The following is a 20,678-nucleotide window of genomic DNA, read 5'->3' as shown; positions in this document are numbered from 1 at the left end:
TTTCACAGCCCTGCTCAAGATTGACTCTTAGATCATGAGATTTAAGGTGTTTACATTCTCAACCATAGGAAAAAGCGTTATTATGTTATTGGAAGATATTACAAGACTTTAAAACTTGGATACTTTTCCTAAAATAGCAAAATTCATACATTAGTAAGTGCTTAATACTAACAGTTTGTTAATGAAGTAGCTGGGATGTAGCCTGATCTTTGATGACTGTTGTGGAGAACTCAGTGTGGTTCTATGATTTCATAGACTAGCATGAGGCATTTTGTATGTCCGGTGAAGTGTACAAATATGGTTCTTCAAACCAATTAGGGGTTAAAATAATTTTGGAAAAGCTATTATTGTCTAAAGTTAGATGAGAATATTGTTACAACTCTCACATGTGTCTGTTGAATATATAGCCAGCAGCTAGTTAGCTTAGCTTAGTATAAAGAGTGACAGTTGTGGGTTTAGAGAGATTTATGTCTTGCACTATTTCTTCTCTATGCGTGCTGACTTCTTTAAAGAGCCACTGCAAGAGACAAGCTAATGAAGCTACAAAAACTGACATTTATGGGTCTCTCCTGGCAAAAATTGGTTTAGCTGTTACCTCTCCAGCCCGCAACAGTTTCCCTTTGCTAACTAAATTCATGTGATGTGTTAATTGGCGTGCTATAGAGCAATAACTGTCTTTTTCCCTATATTACAGGTTGGGTAAATAATTATCAAAATATGTCAATAATTAATTAAACAGTTCATACAAGTAAGCTCTTCTTCTGCAGCCGTGCAATGAGCAAAGCACATTATTTAGATACTTCATCCCTCATGCTATCATTCCCCATCTACTGTAAATTAATTGAGGTAGATTTTGTGTATTCTGCTCATCACTACACTAAGTTTACACCATCACTGTACTTAAAAATGTCTTACCTTGTCAGTAAGGCTCTTTCCTTTATGGTAAACTAGCCTAACTTATTTCTGTCGGAAATGTCATAGTAAATGCATAAAGTTTCTTAAATGTAGAAAGGTTTAATTTGGAAGTTGCACTTTAGTTTTCTATGAATTCTTCACTGGACTGTCAGTTCACATTCCATGAGATCAAAATCTTTTCAAGAAGATAGAGCAGCGATGACTTTTCTGTTGGGTGTAACAGTCTGACAGTAAATAAAACTGTGGTAGGAGGGAGGATACCATTTTGAAGCATTATGTAAACATAATTTATGTTTTGTGTGCTGTTATCTGTATTGCCCGCATATGTTCCTCTAACAACATCAAAACAGCAGTTTGTGTATTGTGATGAGATAAACTAATTCCATAGGGGCTCACATGATGGCTCTGGCAATTTGTGAGGATGATGGTAATCATTTTTCATAAGGCCATGACAGATCAAGCACTAAATGAGGAAAGATGGCTGCAGTGGGAATACAAGGAATACTATGGAGCAATGCTGTCTTCTACATATGTCATTATGTGCAAAAGATTAGTTTCACTTAATGATGCACCCACCACTAACTAAAACAGAGTTTTTTACAATGAAAGTGCTTGTGACAGCAAATAAGGAGATAAAATGAGTATCTAAACTGCTGTTGTAAAAAGGTACGTGACAAAAAGCAGGAATCTCTCCAGTCTGTCCAAACAATAAACTGCATGCCTTTTGTATGATGTTTGAAATATCCGCTTCATTCTTCATTTTCTCATTTAGTGAGAGTATTCCAGGCCTTCTTCCTTCTCCTGTTTTGTGCATCACTATTCCTGTGCAGTGAGATCCTCTGGAGGAAATGCACAGAGGCCTGAAAACAGGCCAAGTTACAGAGGGAGAGGAATGGGACAGGAAGCTCAGATGCTTTCATAACAGCCTTATTGAGAGGATCGGCATTTGACATGTCGCATTCCAATCTCCACTATCAGCCTCCCACTCTGACCCCAATGCACGACCCCTGGCCTCCACATGTATCAGGTTGGCCAGGTCTCACTGAGAGCACATTTGGGCCTCCATTGAAGAGTCTCTACTTGGCTGTTACAGTATGTTTGTCTAATGGGGGCTCTTGATTTGAATGTCCAGACCAGAGGTATGTAAACAGATTTCTTCTCAGGATAAATATTTAAATCTCCTCCTCACAAACACTTTTTTCTCCTTAAAATTATTCCAACAGGTACAGTATTGTTGGTCATATCACCTCCTTAAGACAGGTTTAAAAAGGTGCTCCCAACTATTTATTGAATGCCAGTGATGTGTGGTTCACCTATAAGACTTAAAGATAAGGAAGTCATTAAAGACTTTCCTTCCAGAGGAGAAGCCCCGGTGTCTCAGGGTTTCTTGGCCACCAGTAGCAACAGCATTGCCGACCCTGCACAGCAGTATTTATAGAGCACTGTGGATGAGTCATTTGGCTGAGTGCCCACTCTTCGTTCACCAGATTTACAGGTCCCCACTTTGGGGAGGGCTGCTTGATTTATGTTGCCTCCACCTCCCTCCACCACTAGCTCCCACCCGTCTCCCTTCCTTCAGGAAAGAGCAGACACACCATATTGCCTTCGGCTTGTCGTTTCTCTCCCTGTTCTCTGTCCTACACTTCTTTTTCTTGTCTCCGAAATATGCTTCCTCTGCTTTTTCAGCTCCTTTGACATAAGTTTAGAGGAAAAGCTTCCCAAGAGGCAGACAGAGCAGCCTCAGCCTGACCTCGCCTTGCTGCTGCTGCTGATCGATGTGTCACGGTGACCTGCCTTTGACTGAACAAAATGAAGTTGTAGGCTAAAGTTGTATGAGTTGGAGGAGAAACAAAGGCAGGGGAGGAGGAGAGTTTGAAGCACAGTGAAGTGTGTCTTAGCAGAAGAGAAGATAAGCTTACAGTATCTGTGGTGCAGAACAAGAACAGATGAAGAAGTGGCACCTGGAGGCCGGCGATCTGCAGCGAGAGCGTGGCTTTTGCTCCTTCAACCCTCAGCTGAGAAGGGGGCACGTCTTCGTCTGCTTCCCATGGATCTTAACTCCAACCCAGGTGTGTCTTTTTGCAGAGCTGTTGCAAATACTAACACATGTGCATCTGGTTTGGACTGCTGCATTACGGTGGCTGAGATATTATTAGAACTGTTTTTAGTTTCAGTTGCAACTGAAGGGATGGGTATGGAGATTTCTCGGATTGCTTTGCCTGTCTTCAAACACAAAGCTACTTGCAGATGAGTTGCAATGTGAGAAAGTAACTTTTTCAGCAGCTTATCAGCTGATAAGTAGGGTCATTTAGCATAAATGTAGTTGCACCATTTTCCTAATTTTTTATGTACTTCCTTTACGAACATCTACAAATACTCTGACTCATTTTTGCAAAAACATCAACAGCAATAATTCATAGAGACTTTGCTGAGGAACATTTTTCAGAGGGGAAGTTATACAACTAATCTTAACTTAGTTTAAGTAAAAATAAATCAGTTGATTTCTCAGCCAACCACTCAAATAATCAAGTTTTTAACAACATTAGAATACATATATCATCTTTCAAGAAGGGAAAAGTAAAAACAAAGATATGTAACCTCTTTTTAACATTAATAGCTCATCCGTTTTTCTGTCTATAGTAATGCTCAGTCTAAACAACATGGTAACATCAGCTGTTAATAACCATAAATCTCTAAATGTTATATGCAATGTAAATGTCAACCTGGTTGGTTGCTCAAGAAAGGTGGCTTTAAAAAAAATCTTCTAGCCAGAGGAAGAAAAATCATGCTTTCTGAAAGAGCATTCTTTTGGCTGGGTCAAATTTCACTTTGCTTGGCTGCTTGAGGCAGATAACAGAACAGACTGCTGAATTCATAGCTCCCAGCCTGCCTGTAAATCCATTCTGGTAGAGACGTTCTCATACAAAAAATCTGAAGCAACAGATGGGAGAAGAAGCAAGCAGGAAAAATACAGTATTACACAGAATTTTGGAGCAGAAATGAGATTTCAAGAGCTGTTGATGGAGATGAGGAAAGAAGGGACTGAAGAAAGAGAGAAAAACAAGACCAAAAACAGCCTGTAAAAGGTTAGCAAAGCTGAAAGATATTCATTATGAATTTGCACTAACACCTTTTTAAAATTATAAAGATTTGAAAAACAAAGAGCTCCTTCTGTGGAAGCCTGGGAATCACTAACATCCTGTGTCAGGTCACTTGTGAATTTACTGAACTAGTTTTTATTGGGTGGACTCCAATTATGTGCGTGAGGGAGGGGCAAGTGATGACTGATGAGCCAAGATCACTGACAAGCCAAATAATCTGCAAACAGATCAATTACAGTCATTCATTCATTTTCTTTACCGCTCATTCCAATTCAGGAAGCTGGGGTCTATCCCAGTCATTAACAGGCAAGCAGTAGGGTACACCCTGGTCAAGTCACTAGTCTGTTGCAGAGTCAACACAAAAAAACCAACAACCACAAAATTAGAGTGACCAATTAGCCTAACATGCATGTCTTTCGATGGTGGGAGGAAGCCGGAGTACCCAGACAGAACCCATACACAGGGAGAACATGAAAAGCCACACAGAAAGGTACAGTTTGAACCAGCAACCTTGCTATGAGACTGCAATGCAAACCATCACGCCACCGTGCAGCCCATGAATTATTGTCATGTTGCTGCAAATAAAATCAGAACGAAATGTGAAGGATGCCAGTGTACATGGTATATAAAACATAACTATGTGATTACAGAGTAGAAGTAGAAGTTTTTGATTTCCTCATTTCCTTTACATTTGACATTTTGAAAGCAAATCTGAAGAAGCCTTTAGGCAGACATAAAGGCCTCTTTAGTTTTGCATCTAATAAATTCTGCCAGTTCATAACGATTTCTTAAGGTTTCAAACACATGTATGTGTGATAACTCTGCAGCAGTGCCAGTGTAATTTAAATAAAAAGCTTTATTTTGGCTTCAGCTCTCTGGTTGAACCTCAAAAATGACTGAACAGCATCAGCGAAAGTTCAGCTACGCAGACACAGAGCCAACCTTACCATCAGCGTTTCTCCATCTCACCACTTACATCACCAGCAATCATTTGTGACCAAGCTTGTGTGCCGCCTCACTCTGCACTGCAGTCCTTCGACAAGTGCTTCAGACAGCTTTGTCAGAGAAAACAATGACGATGAGGAGTGACAACGCAGACAGCACTGCTGCAACGGGCAAAATGAAAACACGTTTATCTTGCTGAAGCTGAAAAGCGTCAGCTGTCCAAATAGCAACCCAGACAGGTTTTGAGTTGTCTTCCTGTGAGTTTAGCTACAAACTGAAGAGTATTAAACGGTGGCACAGATGCTTCTGCTTCACCCTACTTTTAATGTTTTATGTTCTACCTCATCAGCCCCTAAGTAGAAGAAAATGTACTAATGAAAGGCTCATAAAGAGGCATAATGATTGATGAATGTCAGATTTATCTCTACTTTTGATCAATAATGTTTCCCTCTGACAGGCCTCTTAATCTCCTAAAGTAATTAAGCAAATGAAAATGCTGATTAATGCTTCAATGACATATAACTGTGGTGGATTACTTTTGCTGACTGAACATTGTGAGAAATATGCACAGATGTCAGGGATTTTTTTTCTTTTTTCATGAATACAAATCTTAGCAAGTCTAAACTAAAGCTTTAACTGTCCTGTCAGTGGGAAAATTGAGTCAGTAAGCTCATCTTCCTCCATTAGACACAATAGACAACAAGTTAGGTTACTTTAACTTTTTCAAAGGGCTTCCCAAAGGCCAAGCTGACTCAACCCACCAATTTTGACTGCAGGGAGTGCAGGTGTGCATCTACCCTGAAGCCCTCATCTGTGCTGAAAGGTGATATTACAAGGTATTATTAGGCATTGCAACCAGTACTTTGTCAAGTCCACTCCTTGTCTCATTCTCTGATGTGGCTAAAAGACGGTTTACTCCCTTCTTCAACTGCAATGAATTTAGTCTATCTGAGTTTTATTCATTGCCACAGACTGTCTGTGCAATGTCGAAAAAATATCTAAAGATGTCATGCAGAAAAAACAAAAAGTTCAGCTTGACCTTCAGCCTCACATTTTTTCCATTGAAGCATAATATCTTTGCTTGTGTGCTTATGAGTCTTATCTAAAAAAAATCCTCTTTACTATTTTAGATATTGGATAAACATGTTAGGAAATCATTTGTTTGGGGTTTGCAGAGGGCACATCAATGAATTCTTGGCATGTGCTTGATACAGATTTACAGTCTCACGGCCATGGGTGCATGATATGTTGGCGATCTGTCACAGTGAGATATGTTTTCGTTATTGTGCACATGTTTCATACAAACACTATAAATGCACACACACACACACACACACAATGAGATCTTGGCATTTACATTGTAGCCAAACTGTTTGCTTAAAATATATCTTTACAAAGTATATGTTCTCCTGCAGCATGGTGGTGAATCTAGGCTAATAATTTCTGGTTTTCTTTCGGGAGCTCTTCTGTGGACCCATTCAAGCTTTTCCTCTTGATCTTTATGTACTGCAGCTTTCCAGAAGCTTCCCTTGGTATCAGTATACTTGTATCACTAATGTGACGTTTCAGCCTCCCAGCACTGCGTGCAAGTGTTCAATGACAACAGCTGCCAGCCCTCACAAAACATCAACACTCTTAGCATTTTAATAGGAAATGAATCGCCCAGTCAGTAGTCACTAAAGATGCCAGTACTCTACACGGGTGATTCTTGAGTGTTGTCTGGATTTAGTCTTGAATCATCTTGTGTTTTACTCCTTATCACCAAACAATAAATAGGCTTAATAGAATTTGTGTGGGTTCCTTTTTTTTTGTTTGTTTTGTTTTGTTCTTTTGGTTTTTTGTCTTATAGCATCTATAAATGTCACTTGTGATATATATTAAAAATATAGAATTTTTGGTGTTGTAATATTTAGACATTGTAGACAAGCCCTATTTTTCAGAGTCAGTACATTTACTACATATCACACTCACTTAACATCCTGTCATTGCTGTTTTCCAAAGCAAAATATAGCATATTTTAGGTTTTTTTTTTACATTCAAATTTCCTTCCCAGAAGCCAGACAGTGGTTTCTTTTCAGTGCAATATGAACCTCTGATCTAGGAAACTTCAGACAAAATAAGTCTTCATGGTAACTGATTTATTCTTTTACTTGTCTAAAGAAGCATATTGGTAGAAAAAGGCTTATACTGAAGTTAGTAATGTCATATTAATGAGTGCAGGTGGGCTGCACTGATTGTAAAGCATATTTTAGCTGCTCTGTCTGAGTTTTTGAGTCTTTTTGATTATCACGCCAACTTTTATTACAAGATCTTGGCTTAAAGTCTGGCTCGAGCCATGTTTCCTTTTTCTAAAGTGGAAATTGATTCCCCTTACATAATAGTATATTTACAGCAGCCCTGGCAGGACACATAGACATGGCTCTTTATTTAGTTGGCATGAAATCAGAAGGAGACACTTGGCTCTTTGACAGCCCTGTGACCTCCCTGAACAGACTGACCCAATGCTTCGCTGCTTGTCCTCATAACAACTCATTAATACTTTTGCTCATATTACTAAACAGCTGTATTTGCAAACTGACAGGGAACAGAGGAGTAAATATCTGTTAACATTTCTCAGTTTTATAAAGTAGAGTTTTAGATTTCAAGATATTGTTTCTCTACTTTGACTTCATGGACTGTTATGCTTAATCTTCCACCATACAAAAATCAAGGTATCATCTAAATCTTTCAGCACCAAAGAATACGGACATCCTAAAGTTGATGTGGCCATTACTCTCCATTTTGTGCTATGATTACCCACTTCCCTGTAGGGGTCTGTAAAGAGACAGTGGAGCTAAATAATCCTTGTCCTCTTTGACCTCACCACTGCTATTGACTTTGTTTCTCATTCAGCATCAGATGGTAATAGATATCTATAGTTACTCTATGGAGTCTGTGTTCTCCAGCAGATAACATCTTTGGGGACTCAGGTGGAGACTAATGTTGTGGTGTCTGTCTTCAGATTATGTCTATTGACAGGCAGGGACCACCATGACATCAGGGAGACAATTAGCCATTGATACCTTACTGGGGGTCAGGTGAAATGGAACACCCATTGCAGACACATGGGAAGATGTATCTGCAGAGGGAGGAGTGATACACCCAGAGGCTGTCCGGCATAACAAGTTTGTACTGAATGTAAAAGTTTGATTAATCTAAAAAAAAAAAAAATAGAAACAATATTTGGTATAATTTCAATTATTTGATCATTTAGGATTTTCACCTCATAAGCTGTTGAGTCGACTTTATTGGAAATCAGGGCACAAAACATTATTTATGTCCTTAGTGATATTGCTTTTAGTGAGTTGTGTAGTATATACATTTTTTTAATTGACTTTTTCGAAGCTGTAACTTAATATATTTGTACCTCGCAATATGTAACGTTACTTTATTTAAAAACATACAGTAGTGTGTTGAATCCACTTGCACATATTTTTCTTTTTATTAACTTTTCAAAAATAATTTTTGATAAAGACTATTTAATTAATTATACAAGAAAACACACCTCTAATAGAAATATTCTTCTCCTTAAAGGACACTCTCTATCAAAGACTAAGTCAGTATTGATACTTCATCCACTCTCTTCTCTGTGTTCTCTCCAGTTAGTAAGAATCAGTCCGATGTCTTGCTCTATCATATACTTTCTTTCTTCTTCTCACTTCTTCCAATAATGTCTTCTTGTGTTTCTTTGCTGAATCAGCCATGAAGTACATCCAAAATGGATGACATATGACACGGTGCCATAAAGCAAAGCACAGCTGTTTTGTGATGCTCCGGGCTGAAGCACTAAGCTGTGAATTGTGGTTTCTCAGCATCAAGACACAGTAGAGCAACGACAGGAATGAGCATAATGAATGTCAGAGTGCCATCAAAATAAGTAATTATTATTATATCCTCAGTTACATGGCTAGCTAAAAAAGTAACTATGCATTTAATTTAGCTTTAACTATATTAGTTTAACTTCTTAAACCTTAAATAAACTATTTAATGGTTTGGATTTATCTTTTGCATTTGCTAATACAAAGCAAGAGTAGAACATTTTGGTGTTGTAAGAATATACAAAAATAAACTCGTAAAATGCATAAGTGTTACATACTTTCAGTATTTTGTCATATTAAGGTTTATTTGATTTTACATGCAAAAGGTCATTGTGTTGACATTTTTATGGTTTTAACAGTTGGAGATGTTAACAAAGCATTGCAGCGCAAATGGGAGGTCTGATGTTTGCTTATGGGGGTCATGCCCTGCATCAAACCGTGGCTTCTCAAACCCAAGCCTTCAAAGAGATCTGCCCATTGTTCCCATACAGTGCTTAGACCACGTGTGTGTGAATCGTCACCAACCCCCTCTTCAAACCTCACCTCCCTCCCCCCTTCCCTTTCTCTTTCACACCCTCTCAGCTGTGCTCACTCACTCACTCTGAGCCAGGCCAAAAACTGGCATAGCAGCTCCTCCGCTCAGGAACTCCCATCCTCAAGTTAGACCCGACAGGCAGCCGGGACTTTGTAACCCTCTCAGGAAGTGTCTTTTCTGGATTCAAAGCAGGAGCGAGGCATGGAGGTGGTTCATCAGGCAATTCATAGTTTACCACAGTATGGCTTATCTGATTTCCTTTCCTCACATCAAGGTAACATCAATAACTGCATAATTTGACAATTTTGAGCCTTCTGAAAAGCATGCCATCTCTCTGTTGCAATAGAATGATTGTATTACTCGAACCACCGGATTTACTGAAGACTTCTTTGTTCTTCAGCTACACTTTGCAGAGGGATTAGATCATCTGGTGGTAAAAATACCAATGAAAGTACCTGCATTTGTAACACAAAGTGAAAAAAGTAGTGGTGGCAGTTTTTGTCTCCAGTTTCTTAAATATTTAATCATAATTCCAGATGTTTAGACAGACATTTTGCAGTGATACTTGTTGCTCAGTAAGTGACTTCCTGTTATGTTGGAGGCATTTATGATGCGTGGACTTCTGAGAAGACTATCATTAGACGCATTATTGAATCTAAACTTGCCCCTACTTGCAGCACACCAAAATACTTTTACAGACAAAAGAGACCAGACAATATGTATTCATTTACTCTCCCATTGTACAGACCCACATGCACTTTGGGAGAATTATGACACATATTTTTTGTCATTTTAAGCTAAACAAGGTAGTTACAGTGTCTGCATTGTTTTCAGGCCAGCAGCAGCTGTTTCCTCCACTTGGCAAGCAACACAATCAAAGTCTGGAAGAACTTAACATTTTTTTACAAGATGTCTTCCACTTTGAAAATACAAAATATGTTAGGTCATGTTTAACCCTGTAATACCTACTACTTTTTTAGGTAGAAGTGGTTCATAAAGCAAACATCTGTGGCTTGTCTCCTGGAATTAAACTTCCATTAAACTGGTTTGAAGATAAGGAAGCACAAGATCTCCACTGTTTAAACTGTTCTTCACAATAATAATTGAACATTTTAACATTTTCGTAATATGCTTCATGCTTCTACTTTTAACCATCCAAAGCGAAGGTTGACCATCTGGTTTTATGTTTAGATGAAGCTATAATTAGTATATGTTTTATTTTCTTTAGCGCAAAGACTGAAAACTAGGAAACATCTGGTCTGACCATGTCTCCATGCAAATAAATAAATAAACCTGCCATCAAGTTTCAGGTTTATTAAGCTTTAACTACCATTTTGCTTGATGCGATGAAGCATTGGGTTCTTCACATTGTATATGGCTGAAATGACAAATAAACCTGACTTAATTTGAGTCGACAAGCCTGACACTGCAATGTTGCATCACAATTTTCATGACAAAGAATTGTTTATTTCTACATTTAATGTACAAAAGTGCAAAGTCAGTTATTCACAACCACTCATTTATTTTTATTTACTTTTTCAACTTTCTTAAGAAGGTGAATCATGAAAGCATTTAGTGGACAATTTAAAGTTTTTGATTGCTTTTTAAAACAAAGCGTTTGCTCTTAATGGGATAACTGGTGACAGAATTTAATGGGAATTTGTTAAATGATGAAAAAAAGATAACAATAGGCTGCAGTTGTATGAAGTGATGGTAAAAACAAGTTTCTGTTTAGCTTTAAAAGCAGCTGGGGTCTTCTAAGAGCTACTACTTCAGAGAATCTATATTACCTGTATCAAAGCTGTTTAAAGTGGCTGCAACTGAAAAGTTTGGACTAACAAGCATCCTATACCAACGCTATTGGCAGCTTTTAGGCGTGACAACAATAAGCAATGGCAGCTCCTTATTATTGGTTGTGTGTGTTGCTTTGACTTATCTGATTGGTTTTCCATATGATTTTGACTAAAAATGTTCCCATAACATGCTGAGTAGTTTTTGCAAACCAGTTTCTTTTAATGATTTTAAAGATTGTTCAAACCATTTGGTACTTTAGATTAAGGTTTTGCAGTTATTATACACTTAAAGGGGCTTTATTCACACGCCAACAGTCGTCTGTCCATGAAATTATATTGCCACAGTCTCTTATCACAGTACAATACACTCCACCAATGCCTTTTTAAGCCAGTTCATCATTCAACATAAATGGCTTTTAGTGTGACATTAACTGTACTATTGTTGATGTGTGAAGCTTAAATTCTTCATAAAAATATATATGTTCAAAATATATGGTTTGCTAGTTTAAAGTAAAAACAGCATTTTATGTCTGCAAGCATTAAAACTCACTTTACTGAGCTAGAACAATGTTGGATGCTAAAAACTAACCCAATCTGAACATGGTTTTACACATACAGTATCTCACATAAGTTAGTACACCCCTCACATTTTTGCAAATATTTTAGTATATCTTTTCATGAGACAACATTGTAGAAATGAAACTTTGACATACAGAATATTAAAGTTTAGCTTCCATGGTTTAATATTCTGTATAACAAAGTTTAATTTATATAGTGTAATCTCATGAAAATATATACTAAAATATTTGTAAAAATGTGAGGGGTGCACTCACTTATGTGATATACTGTACATTGTTTTGTTCATGTTTTCACCTTACTTTAAGGTTTAAAGACTCCTGCTTCATGCACTGCACAGTTAGACCCTTTTGCAGAGGTGAAGACTGTGTTTTAGTTTCAGTTGGCTGTAGTCTTTGATGTGTTTTCTGTCATGGATTGGGTGTATGGATCCAAAGAGAGGAGCGCTCGGAGAATGATCAGAGACACTTTATTAGAATTGTGCTGTGCAGTATGCAGGGTTTGCTGGAAGGACGGGCTGGAGCGGGCAGACAGGATTCTCCGTGGTGTGGACGAGGTTCAGGTACGGTTCTTGGAAGAGAGGGTACAAGTTAGGTCGGTTCAGATACAATACGATATAGATCATGTGCACGACTGGTTACCACGATGAGTAGTATAATCCAGCGATGACTGGAGGTCCGGGTGAGGTTTATATGGCGATGAGAATGATGACTTGATATCCTCCAGCTGCGTCGTCCTAATAGCTGTGATGATTGGAGATCCAAATATGGTCAGCAGGAAGCAGGGAGTGGGAATGAGCATGGGCCATGACAGTGCCCCCCCCTCAAGGGGAGCCCCCGGGCGACCCAGCAGCCTGACGGCGACGAAAATCCCGGATGAGGTCAGCATCCAGGATGAAAGAGCGAGGGACCCAAGACCGCTCCTCCGGGCCATAGCCCTCCCAGTCCACAAGGTACTGCAGACCACGACCCCGGCGGCGGACATCCAGGAGGCGACGGACGGAAAAGGCCGGATCACCGTCAATGACCCGGGCGGGAGGAGGGGGCCCGGAAGGAGGGACCAATGGACTGAAGGAGACCGGCTTGAGCTGGGAGACATGGAAAACAGGGTGGATGCGCATGGAGCGCGGCAGCCGCAGCTTCACGACCACAGGGCCCCGTACCTCCAGGACTTCAAAGGGACCGAGGAACCGGGGAGACAGCTTGCGTGAGTCCGTGTGTAGGGGCACGTACCTGGAGGACAGCCAGACCCGCTGCCCAACACGGTACGGAGGTGCGGGGATCCTGCGCCTATCCGCACCCCGGCGGTTCCTGACCGAGGTCCGCACCAGGGCTGCCCTGGTAGCCCGCCACAGCCGGCGACATCGACCCAGGTGATGCTGGACGGAGGGAACAGCGAGCTCAGCCTCCTGGTCCGGGAAGAGAGGTGGTTGATACCCCAGGGAGGCCTCGAAAGGGGAGAGACCTGTGGCGGAGGAGACATGTGAATTGTGGGCATACTCCACCCAGCACAGGTGGCTGCTCCAGGCGGAGGGGTCGTCGGCTGCCACGCAGCGCAGGGCAGACTCCAACTCTTGGTTAAGGCGTTCTGCTTGACCGTTGGTCTGAGGGTGGAACCCCGAACTCAGGCTGACGGTCGCCCCAAGCTCAGAGCAGAACGCCTTCCAGACCCGTGACACGAACTGGGGCCCTCGGTCAGAAACGATGTCCACAGGGATGCCATGGAGACGGAAGACATGAACAGACATGAGGTCCGCGGTTTCCAAAGCAGTGGGCAATTTGGGCAGCGCCACGAAATGAGCTGCTTTGGAAAAGCGGTCAGTGATGGTCAAGATGGTAGTGTTACCTCGGGACGGAGGGAGGCCGGTAACGAAATCCAGTGCTATGTGGGACCAGGGTCGTCCGGGAATGGGGAGAGGCCGGAGGAGACCCGCTGGAGCCTGGGAGGACATCTTTCCCCGGGCACAGACAGGACAAGCGGCCACGAACTCCCGGACGTCTTTTTCCAGGGTTGGCCACCAGAACCGCCGTCTGATGAGGACCGCTGTGCGTGCGCGGCCAGAGTGGCAGGCAACCCGGGATGAATGTCCCCATTGAAGAACCTGAGAGCGGACTTGGTCAGGAACAAAGAGTCTGTTAGGCGGACCGGTACCTGGGTCTGGATGCGCTCGCTGGGCTTCCCGGACGTTTTGCTCCACCTCCCATGTTACGGCAGCCACAACACAGGATGCAGGCAGGATGGTGTCTGGATCTGAGGACGGGCCACCGGAGCTGAACTGGCGTGACAGGGCGTCGGGTTTGACGTTCTTGGATCCCGGCCTGTAGGTCAAAGAGAAGTTAAATCGGCCGAAGAATAAAGCCCACCTGGCCTGACGGGAATTCAGCCGCTTGGCCGACTGGATGTACTCAAGGTTGCGGTGATCCGTCCACACGATGAAGGGTTGAGCTGCTCCCTCCAGCCAGTGGCGCCACTCCTCCAGCGCAAACTTAACAGCCAGAAGCTCGCGTTCCCCCACGTCATAGTTGCGTTCGGCTGGGGTGAGGCGCCGGGAAAAGAAGGCACATGGGTGTAATTCGCCCGTCTGTTCCGAGCGCTGGGATAGTACCGCCCCCACCCCGGAATCAGAGGCGTCCACCTCGACCACGAACTGTCGGGAAGGGTCTGGCTGAGTGAGGACCGGAGCCGAGGCGAAACGCGCCTTAAGGTCCTGAAAAGCGGACTTTGCACTGTCTGACCAATGGAACGGAGTCTTGGGAGAAGTCAGTTTCGTAAGGGGGGCTGCCACCAGGCTGAAGTTTTTAATGAAGCGGCGGTAGAAATTTGCAAAACCCAAGAAGCGCTGCAGAGATTTAACAGAGTCCGGTGTGGGCCAGTCCAATACCGCCTGAACCTTTGCCTGGTCTGCCTTCATCTGCCCGCTCGCGAAGACGTAGCCCAAGAAGCCGACGGTGTCTGAGTGAAACTGACACTTCTCCGCCTTTACATACAGTTTATTTTCGAGGAGTCTCTGGAGAACCAAACGGACGTGCTTCTTGTGTTCGGACTGGGTCTGTGAGTAGATCAGAATGTCATCGAGATAGACGAAAACAAAACGGTTGAGGAAGTCCCGGAGCACGTCATTGACTAGGGCTTGGAATACTGCCGGGGCGTTGGTTAGGCCAAAGGGCATGACTAGATATTCGAAATGACCCAGAGGGGTCTTGAAGGCGGTCTTCCACTCATCACCTTCCCTTACGCGGACCAGATAATAGGCGTTACGGAGGTCGAGTTTGGTGAAGATCGTGGAACCTAGTAACGCCTCAAAGGCGGAGTCAATTAGGGGGAGAGGATACTTGTTACGTATGGTGATCTTGTTCAGGGCCCGGTAATCGATGCAGGGACGCAGGGTTTTATCCTTTTTTGTGACAAAGAAAAACCCAGCGGCCAACGGGGAGGAGGAATGTCGGATTATGCCGGCATCGAGAGACTCCTGGATGTACTTCTCCATGGTTTCCCGCTCTGGCCTGGAGATGTTATACAGCCTACTGTTTGGAAGCGGGGAACCAGGCAGGAGCTCTATGGCGCAGTCATAGGGCCTGTGGGGAGGCAGAGAGGACGCTTTGAGTTTACTAAATACCTCGGCCAGGTCATGGTACTCGGTCGGGACTGAGGTCAGATCCGGGGCTTCTGCTTTGCTGGAGTCTATGTCGGCTGGGAGTATGGCTGATCGAAGGCAGGACTGGTGACATTCCTCACTCCAACCCATGATGGTTCGGGAGGCCCAGTTGATGTGAGGGTTGTGGAGAGACAACCAGGGATGACCGAGCACCAGCGGGGATTCGGGGGCTGAAATCAACTTGAACTCTATTACTTCAGTGTGGTTTCCAGAGAGTTTTAATTTTATGGGTGCAGTGGTGTGCGTTACCTGGGCAAGGGTGCGACCATCCAAGGCCTTGGCTGTTATGGGTTGAACTAGCGGTACCTGAGGGATCTTGGCTTCCTCAGCCAGGCGGATGTCCAGAAAACTGTCCTCTGCTCCTGAGTCGATTAAGGCCTGTATGGTGAGGGATTGATCTGAAAAGGTTAGTGTTGCCGGGATCTGGGTCTTTGTCTGGGTCTGGCCCGTCAGAATCCCGACCTGAACTGACGGGCCTGGTCTTTTGGCCGAACAGGACAGGTAGCCCGGAAATGCCCTTCTTCACCACAATACAGACACGCTCCTGCCTGTAGCCGTCTCTGCCTCTCCGTCGGGGTCAGGTGTGTGCGACCCACCTGCATGGGTTCGGCGGCCGAAACAGGGAGGAAGTCCGGAGATGGTTCAGGTGAAGAAGAAGGAAACCACCTATGAGACAGACCCGGGCGAGGACTACGGCGTTCTCGGGTCCTTTCCCGGAGGCGGTTATCCAGACGGGTGGCTAGGTCTATCAGGGAATCCAGAGTAGCTGGAAGGTCCAGAGTTGCCAGTTCGTCCTTCAGGGTATCTGTTAAACAATGTAAAAAATGGTCCATTAATGCAGCTGAGTTCCACCCAGAGTCGGCAGCCAACGTCCTGAACTCCACCGAAAATTCAGCCACACTCTGGTTCCCTTGACGAATAGACATCAGGCGCTTGGCCGTCTCACGGCCCCGAACTGGACCATCAAAAACTTTTAATAAGTCGGCTGTGAAAGCCTGCAGTGATAGCGTGTGGAGGGGCGTGGTCTCAAGGTATGCCTCTGCCCATGTAAGTGCCCTGGAAGTAAGCAGACCAATTATATATGATACCTTCGAGCGATCCGAGGAGTAAGTGTGCGGTTTCTGGTCGAAGATAAGAGTACACTGGAGAAGGAATCCTCTGCATTTCCCCAACTCGCCGGAAAACGGTCTGGGATCCGGAATGTGTACGTCCCGCACCGGAGTGGGCGGAGTCGGCTCGGGGACAGGCTGAGGAGCTGCGGGGATTGAAAGCTGAGCAGGTTGATTAAACAGGGCTGACAAAGATCTGGCGATGTCGTCTAATTGTTTTTGCAAAGCGTGTTGTCCTTCTCCTAGAGATCGGAGTACCTGCGAGTGTTGACCAAGGAGATTCCCGTGTGCAGACACGGCATGATGCAGATCGCTTCCGGGTTCGGCTTTCCTGGCGGCTTGCTCCGTAGGATCCATATTGTTTGGCTGGATTATTCTGTCATGGATTGGGTGTATGGATCCAAAGAGAGGAGCGCTCGGAGAATGATCAGAGACACTTTATTAGAATTGTGCTGTGCAGTATGCAGGGTTTGCTGGAAGGACGGGCTGGAGCGGGCAGACAGGATTCTCCGTGGTGTGGACGAGGTTCAGGTACGGTTCTTGGAAGAGAGGGTACAAGTTAGGTCGGTTCAGATACAATACGATATAGATCATGTGCACGACTGGTTACCACGATGAGTAGTATAATCCAGCGATGACTGGAGGTCCGGGTGAGGTTTATATGGCGATGAGAATGATGACTTGATATCCTCCAGCTGCGTCGTCCTAATAGCTGTGATGATTGGAGATCCAAATATGGTCAGCAGGAAGCAGGGAGTGGGAATGAGCATGGGCCATGACAGTTTTTAAGTACAATTTATTTTTTTTTTTACATACTCATACAATACTGAGACACAGCAGCAATCCTGCTGTCGCTACTGGTTCCTAACATTGAGTTTGCTTAAAGCATAGTGGTCATTGTGGACACACCTGACATTTAGAGAAGCATAGACAAAAACATCTGTCATGTGACCAGTCATGTATTTTGATTGGATGCGACTTATGCTCTGTGTAAAAAGTAGACATTTTGCATTTACAAAGCAATTTTCTTCATTAGGCATAGTAAACTTCCTACAGTCTTGCTGTAGATCTAAGCACACATTGTCTTTCACAAAGAAAGATTAAAGCCCAAAATGCCTAAATAAGCAAGAGAACTAAAGCTTCATGTGCATATTGAGTTTTTTTATCCATGAGACATTCATACAATCAGCAGTCAGTGAAGTTCCCTCATTGTGGTGGAATTTCATCTTCATGTACTGTAGCTGCAGATGGTGAGCAAAGACTACAGCTGGTCGGAGATTATTGATTTTTTTCAGCACAAAGCTAAACAGTGATCTTGTTAAGCAGTGCCTTGCTTAACGTGGTCCAGAATGGGGGCTCTCTGTGTGGTTTTACAGGTCGTTTCAGAGGTATAGGTCAGAGTGAAGTATATGAGGGCTTCAGGTATGTGTGAGTAATGCCGGCACAGTGGGATCCTTTGTTGTCTCCCACCTGTTTTTGGGCCATTAGTTAAATTCTCCTCTGCAGCTGGCTACTCATTAAAGCTGGTGGTCACAACTGGAATGAACAGTTGTTGGCAGTTTGCACTCAGCCCATCTCAGATGGCAATTATGACATGACATGGTAGAGATCACCTAATGTTATGCCAAGTTTTCGGTGATGGGTTATTGGATATGCACCACTCAGGTGTGTGTGTTGCTTTAAATGAAAAACAATTAAATAGGAATTAGATGTCAGAATGATGTGGATCCAGTTTTGGGATTTTTTCTCTGTGCTTTAGTGATGATTATATAATTGAAGTTGTTTGTATGGCAGCAGCAGATAGTATTTGACAGTTTAGGTGTTACATTGGGATCTTTTCCCCAGCAGAATTGCTGTTCAAATGTAAAAATGTGGCATTTTCTCTTTCCTTTAAGCTCAGTCTCAATTTGAGTTCAAAATCTCTGTCTTTTTCCTTTATTAAATGCAAGCTGTCCTCAGAAGCAAAAGGCTGCATGCATCTGTAAAGCTGCTTCAGTACTGAATTAAACTTTGGAGGTGTGTGCGGAAGCATGGCAAATCAGGGTAATTGTGACAATTGTCACAGCTGTCTCTTTAGGTACAGTCATGCTTTCTGAAAAGATCTGTCTGTGCCCTCGTACTCCTGGTAGGATTTATCTCATTTATATAAGTGATGACTGAATGTTTTTTTAGACACAGTGCCAGCCACATCAAAGGCAGTCTGAGAAATTGTACGGTGGAGAATAATGTGTGTAGACAGCTTAACTATAGCCAGTAATACTCTAAAAATTTTACCTCCAATTTATAGCCTATCCACAGGCAATGGGATGAAATTTAAACTAAATTAACCCATCTTTTGTAAGTTAATCATTGAAATGTCTATGTGTGAAAGGTGCAGTTTTGTTATATTATCTATTTTTCTGGTGGTGACTTCAGTTAGAAGTTAAACCTGCATTGATGTTCACCTCTCAGGCTGCAGAGCAGAGCCCACACAGTCAGAGTTGAATCCTAAATTTTTAGTTATTCATGTGAGTGTGTCATCTCACCCTTCCTTTACAAACCATGACTTAGCCACTGTGGAAGAAAGCTGACCATCAACAGGAAATGGCATGAGGAATAGAAGTGTGCAGTAATAACCATGGTATGCTGCATAATCCTGTTGCATGCTTGTTTAACGGCTTCACAACCGTTGTTTCTCAGCAGGAAATGTTATCTATCCATGCAAGTAATGGAAGGGCGGATTGATTTTAAGTGTTGCCAAAGAAGCTCACAGTCACACCAGTGAAATGACTTTGCATGACAATCAACACAAACAATGCTGGGAGGCTGGAGTGAGAAACTCGTGTGACAAACTGGTCAGTGTGAGTAATTAGTGTAACTGTGGGAAATGGCAGATACCCATCAGTAGCTGGAGAAACACAATTTACGTGCTTTTCACAATTTTAAATAGATTTATAAAAGAGCCCAGGCAGCTCATCAAATGAAGAATGATGCAGGAATTATATTGAAACATGCCAACTTCTTTACATTTTGCCAAACACCATATCACTTCCTTATTATTCATATACCTGTGAAATGTTATAATAATGGTTAACTGTTTGATGATGATTGCAAAATAAATACCAAAAACTTCAACTTACTAGCTATTACTAAATTCACCTATAAATACTGAACTTATGTCATTGCCATTGTCTGAAAAGTGGCAACAACATGGAGGCACCTGCTTGCAAAGTAAGTCTTATTGCACGTACCAAGGCAGCTGAGCATTCATGAAAATAAAAAATGTACCACGATGACAGAATCTGTCTTGCCATGCTTCATTTTATTCACTAAAGCTAACGTTATCATACTTGATAAACTGTGCTGTCAGATACATCACAGCTCTCTGTCCATGTCAGTGGGTTGACATAAATAAGCCATGAAGAATGGCAATGTAAAAGTGATTTGTCTTTTTAAAGGGCTTGTGAAAAAAAAATTACCCTTACATTTATTTATTTAAAATCCCAAAATGATTTAATTGAACTGTATAATCTATTCTGTCACTACTGTGTTTGTTCATGGGGAATTATTTGATTTTTCTTTATGTAAATGTAAAGAGTTTGCCATTTTTCAAATTAAAAAAGAAAAAAATAATAAATTAATGGTTTCATTCACAGGACTTTCTCCAAATTATTGTCTCATTCGGAATAAAAATGGGACCAATTCATGAAATTCAGCTTTAAGTCTTGCACTTTAAACTATGCACTATATGCAAAATCTACTACAACTGGTTTGCACTTTACTCTTCATGACTGTGCTTTTAATATGGTAGTGTTGGGGGGGGACCTTGTATCGGACCCCGAAATATCTTGGCACGGCCCTGGTCACTCGCTCACACAATGTGTCTGACTGACAGTGTGGGTAGCCAACACATCGAGATATTCTCTCTAATGATTAAATACATTTATTTTTGCGCCATAATGTCGAGTTTATGACGCAGATAACTCCGGGTTCATTTAAAGGTCCACCGCGGAGTTGAAACAGCATTTTGAAGCGACGGATCTCTTACACCGGCTGAGGAAACACTCCCATGTGCGGGTACAAGTGAGCGGCTCAGTTACCGGTTAGTTCACGGTGTTGCTTTATTGTTAGCTGACGGCACAACTGAAACTCTGCAGCGCTTCGCAGATTAAAGAAAGATGGCATTAAATCGTTAGGCTGGCTTCTCTTTATG

The 20,678-nt window shown here is 42.6% G+C and overlaps 1 protein-coding gene across 6 annotated transcripts in view; it reads left to right on the top strand.

Moving 5' to 3' along the window:
- Window positions 1-20,678, top strand: part of arhgap24 (Rho GTPase activating protein 24) — a 69,039-nt gene that overhangs the window by 33,464 nt on the left and 14,897 nt on the right. The window contains exon 3 of one of the 6 annotated variants that reach the window (XM_041970588.1): window positions 2,851-2,984. The exons of 2 other annotated variants lie outside the window; for them this stretch is intronic. In XM_041970588.1, coding sequence (XP_041826522.1) covers window positions 2,963-2,984 — 22 coding nt within the window. In that variant the 5' untranslated portion in view covers window positions 2,851-2,962. Of the gene's footprint in view, window positions 1-2,850; window positions 2,985-9,449; window positions 9,628-9,764; window positions 9,827-20,360; window positions 20,568-20,678 lie in introns of those variants that run through there. 3 more of the 6 variants (XM_041970586.1, XM_041970587.1, XM_041970589.1) reach the window with 3 other exon arrangements.

The sequence above is a fragment of the Melanotaenia boesemani genome, chromosome 19 (genome assembly GCF_017639745.1).
Source record: "Melanotaenia boesemani isolate fMelBoe1 chromosome 19, fMelBoe1.pri, whole genome shotgun sequence".
In the NCBI taxonomy this organism is placed as follows: Eukaryota; Metazoa; Chordata; class Actinopteri; order Atheriniformes; family Melanotaeniidae; genus Melanotaenia; species Melanotaenia boesemani.
This window is presented reverse-complemented; position numbering and strand designations above follow the sequence as displayed.